We start from the raw sequence: 5,201 nt of genomic DNA on the forward strand, positions 1-5,201 counted from the left end.
TTGTGACGAATGACATGCCTATATGTACATATCGATTGAACTTTTTTTAAAAAAACTTACGAAAAAGATTTAGATATAATAGGTTGGAATATACGAGTTCATAAATATTATAATATTACATGATGTTGTTCTCGAGCACTTCCTGTGTCTATGTGTGTTTAGATTGCGTGCGTACAATACATGTATTATAGATAAATATATACCTCCTAATTCCTCGGTATGGCTACACATAATATGCAATGTGTGTGTGTGTGTGTGTGTGTAGCTGTTATTATATACACATATTATTATACGTATTATATTATGATAACGCGTCAACCGCTGCACTCGAGCCAAGGTCACCTTATCAACGTGTGACTCGAAAAACCTTACTCGAGTCATTGACACGACCGAATCCGCCACTAACGTACGCCTCAATGCCTCGCATCATATTAAGCATAGTAATGCTGATAATAATGATTACGATTTATAAATTATTATAATAATATATGTAACGTTTAGGCAATGATGTGTAATATTATATTACGTGTGTAGAACTGTAATATTATTGAATTTCGTACGATTTTCTACTATAGGTATTTTTTATATTAGGTTGAATCTTGATTTGATTTTTTTCGCGTCGGTACGACTAATATATTGCATGCCTATAATGGTAATTTATATTAGGTTAGGTTAGGTTAGGTTACACAATATGCATTCAAAATGTATAACGCATAACAACATTGCGATTTACGATTGTATAGTACCCAAGTACTTGATGATACGTAGATACGCACACGCAATTGTTTCAAGGTCGTGTACATGTGTGTTCCGATTTTCGGGAGGGCCTCTGAAGAACTTTCGAGGGAAATTTCGTGGAATCGTCTACCAAACGATATAGGTGCAGGTATAATATATTATTACAAAGAAATTAATAATTTTTTTGTCGTTTTCGTTTTGATCTATACCGCGAGAAATGGCCCAATTTTCTATGCATATTAATCGTTTCTCGAATTCGTTTGTATAGCTTCCTACACACTACAAAATACCATGTAAAACTCAATTACCGATTCTTCGCAACTCATATATCGTTCCGTGCTCGGTACTTAGTACATTTGCATTTTTAATGAAATGTTTGCAAGAGTTTATTATTATATTAGTATACTTGGTACATGCTATAATATATATTTTGTACTAAATACAATATATTATTATGTAATCCGTGTTGTACTACTGTACTAGGTATTTCAAACACGTGTAACTATAGGGAAAATATAATTTCTAATAAGTAATATAATATTAAAATATACGTATACAGGTGCATAAGAAGAAGAACCTTTATTAAACACCAAACGGGAAAGGTTGGGAAAAGGTTTAGTACAACAACGAAAACAGTGAATTATAATATATAACACCGTTTAAGGCATAAGTATATCTTCAAAAGATTATATAACAGTGTTGTAATGGTGTCTACATTTTTGGCATTGAAAACTTTTTTAAATATCCTCCAATAATAATAATGTGTACGCAGTGGCGTAGCGAACTTTAAATCATTTGGAAGCAAACAAATTATTTATGACCTACCCCACCCAACTCCAACTGATGTATACGATACTCTTATGCTCAAATAAGGGGTTGGGGTAGCACCCAAAATAAAGTTCAAAGACTGGCCGTGTGTATGGGCTTTATGAGGTTATGACCCACCACCACCCCCCAGAAACCAGAAGCAATTGCTTCTGAAAAACATGATTCGCTACGCCACTGTGTGTACGTATAATATGATCACAAAAAAACTCATTACAAAAATGAATGGAGAAAAATCAAAGACATTTTTAAACACCTGAACGAAATTATTTAACTCGATCCCCATTTTCAGTTTTTCACTGATTTATTTTATTAACTATAATCAATGGTTTGGTACACATGCGGTATCATATATTATATAAAAGTGAACTCAATAAAAAATTGCTGATATGATAAAATATTTAAACTTAAAGAATACGTATTTAAATATGTTCAAGGTGTTGCAAAACGATATACTTCTGCAACATCTTGAAAATATTTGGTGCCATTTAAGTGCTTCTCTTGCAATACCTTAATCACGCTACTGATATTATAACATGTGTGTGTATTTTCTAATCATATTTGGGTGCAATAACGACTCATGATATTATACAATGACGCGTGTACTATATAATATTATTATAATATCGGAAAAAAATATCGAGATTTGAAGACGCTGTAGTCACTAAAATCGATTGTTTCCCAAGCGATGATGTCACGTGCACGTATAGGACAACGGACAGAGAAATTAAAATATTAAACGAGTTGTAGAAAATTAATGGTCCCGCTGCAGCGCTGGTCGTCGCAGTAAACGGGTAACGGAGAGAGAGGTGTTATAGAAATAGTGACGGAGAGCGAGAGTTGAAAAAAAAATAAGAGTTCATTAGCCCTGCGGTGATAAATTATAATTTACATACGAGAAGGGGTGGAGGAGGTCTATTTAAATATTGTCAAATTGCCACGTGGTAAACATATATAGGTATACATTTTGAAGCTGCTATGACGTATACGTATATTTTATATACGGTATATATAATATATTATATGGGCAAGGGACCCGGGTCCTTAAAGACAATTTTTTTGAAAATTCAATAAAAGCTATATTTTTTTGTGTAAAATTCAAATTTATTCAAATCAATCTACAATTGTCCATCAATAATAATAATAATATAATCATTTGACAACATATTCTGCAGGTATTCATTAACACAAACAAGTCCTGAATACATAATATACCTATACAACTACATTTTTGGGACTTCCTTCAACTGCACAATGAATTTATGATTATAATAATATAATAATATACAAGGCTAGTTATATATATAACAAAACGTTGTGCACATCGTTGGTAGTTTTGTTGTGTGTGAAGACCGAAGGGTGTTAGGGAGGTGGTGACAGTTTTGTTGCCCCTAGCTGTAAATCTAAAATACATTACTGGGTATCCGGAATTTTCCGGTCATCCGGATTCCTCATTGCAAAAGCTTCACCCTGCAGCAATGATCCTCTCTATGGCCACTTTCAAAAATGTCCTTATACCGAACCTATACTAGAGCTAACCGTACATGCTCCTCTGGCGAGCGTATATACTTCAATACTCGTTGAATGGCCCTAACTTGTATAGCTATCAAGTTGTATATAATATTATGGTGTTGTGTGATATTGGTAGATTAGGTAAAGTAATCGGGATTCTTATTTATTTTTGGATGGTCACATTTTTCGAAAAAGTGCTATGGTCCTGACTTTTCAAGCACAATATAGTCGCTAAGCTACTTACGGGTATATCAAATTCTAACCCCTGGTGGTTGGGGTTAGAATAGACCACCGGTTTGTCCCTGCCTGTCATAAGAGGCGACAAATGGGACTTGTAGGAGGGCAGCAGCTCCTACAATACTGAGTGGAGGTACAGGTAACCTCGTAGAGGTAGAAACAGCTGCACGTCAAATAATAAACAGCAGATATGGCAGCCATATAATTGGTGATTACACTGCGATGCGGAAGGCAAATAGGAAACTACCGCATTAATATTCCTTAGTTAAAGCAATGAACATGACGTTCTCTCAAGTAAAAGATTCCGGAGGTAAAATAGTCCCCCGTTCGGATCTCCGGGTGGGGACTACTAGAGAGGAAAGAATGGTCAAGGAAAGTAGACAAGATAGAAAAATAGTAACCTGGGATGTACGAACCTTACTACAATGTGGGAAACTGGATAATCTAAAAATAGAAATGACAAGGATGAACATTGATATTCTGGGAATTTCGGAAGTAAGATGGCCTGAAGCTGGAAATATATGGAGTGGAGATTATAGATTTATATACTCAGGCACATCTGCTGAAAACCCTGGAAGGGGAGGAGTTGGCATAATGCTTAGAAAAGACATTGGAAAGAAAGTGAAAAGTTACGTGCAATACAGTGAAAGGATTATTCTTGTTAAAATAGAAACCAAACCAAAAGACACAATCATAGTACAAGTCTATATGCCAACCTCCAACAGTAATGATAGCCAAGTAGAAGAAGTATACGAACAAATAGAGAAAGCTATTGAAACAATCAAAGGAGAAGAAAATCTGATCATCATGGGAGACTGGAACGCAATAGTAGGAGAAGGAAAAGGAGAAAGAAATATTATGGGAAAATATGGTTTGGGAAAAAGGAATGATCGGAGAGATAGACTGGTGGAATTTTGTGCAAAACATGATCTGATAATAACGAATACATGTTTCGATCATCACCCAAGGAGAAGGTACACATGGAAAATTCCAGGAGATGTGGGAAGGTATGAAATTGATTTCATCATGGTAAGAAATAGATTTAAAAACCAAGTCAAAGATAGTCGTAGTTATCCTGGTGCGGATATAGACAGTGACCACAATTTGGTCATGATGAAATGCAATCTCAATTTTAAAAAATTAAAAGGAGAGGAAACACCAATCGATGGCAAACTAGTAAACTAAAAGAAGAAAAAGTAAATGAAAAGTTTAAAGAATACACAAATAAAATAAAAACACAAGAAGAACAGGACATTAAAACCAGGTGGACTTCCTTGAGAGAAACAACTACAAATGCGGCAACTGAGACAATGAAAGAAACAAAAGCACATTACCGAGAAAAGAATGGATAACACCAGAGATTATTGAAATGATAGAAGAGAGAAGAAAGTATAAACATTTAAACACTGATGAATATCAAAAGAGATACAGGACTTTAAGAAACTTGATCATAAGGAAATCAAAAGCAGCAAAAGAAAAATATCTAGAAGGAAAGTGCGAGGAAATAGACATTTTGATGCGAATGGGCAAGATAGAGGAAGCATATAAAACAGTAAAAAGTTTCTTTGGAGTACGTACACCCAAAAGTGAAGCAATAGAAAATAAAGAAGGAGAGATAATTTATGAACAGGAACAGGTTGTAGATAGATGGAAAGAATACATAGAAACACTATACAATGAAGAAGAACTGGTCGTTACAGACTTAGAAAAGATGAATGACAATGAGCAAGATGAAGAATATGTAGAATATCCGGTATTAAGAGAAGACTTTGACAAAGCATTAAGAGACTTAAAACCAAAGAAAGCACAGGGAATAGATGTTATCCAAATCGAACTTTGGAAGGAAGCAGGAGAATATATGCTGAATGAATTATTTAAACTCATTAGAG

The 5,201-nt window shown here is 34.5% G+C and overlaps 1 protein-coding gene across 1 annotated transcript; it reads left to right on the top strand.

The window, feature by feature from the left end:
* Window positions 1–3,591: 3,591 nt before the first annotated feature.
* Window positions 3,592–4,664, top strand: LOC103308535 (craniofacial development protein 2-like). The gene is made up of 2 exons (XM_008182077.1): window positions 3,592–4,319; window positions 4,460–4,664. Exons 1-2 carry the CDS (start codon window positions 3,592–3,594, stop codon window positions 4,662–4,664), a joined length of 933 nt encoding a protein of 310 aa, XP_008180299.1.
* Window positions 4,665–5,201: the final 537 nt, after the last annotated feature.

Source organism: Acyrthosiphon pisum, chromosome A1 (genome assembly GCF_005508785.2).
Source record: "Acyrthosiphon pisum isolate AL4f chromosome A1, pea_aphid_22Mar2018_4r6ur, whole genome shotgun sequence".
Classification (NCBI taxonomy): domain Eukaryota; kingdom Metazoa; phylum Arthropoda; class Insecta; order Hemiptera; family Aphididae; genus Acyrthosiphon; species Acyrthosiphon pisum.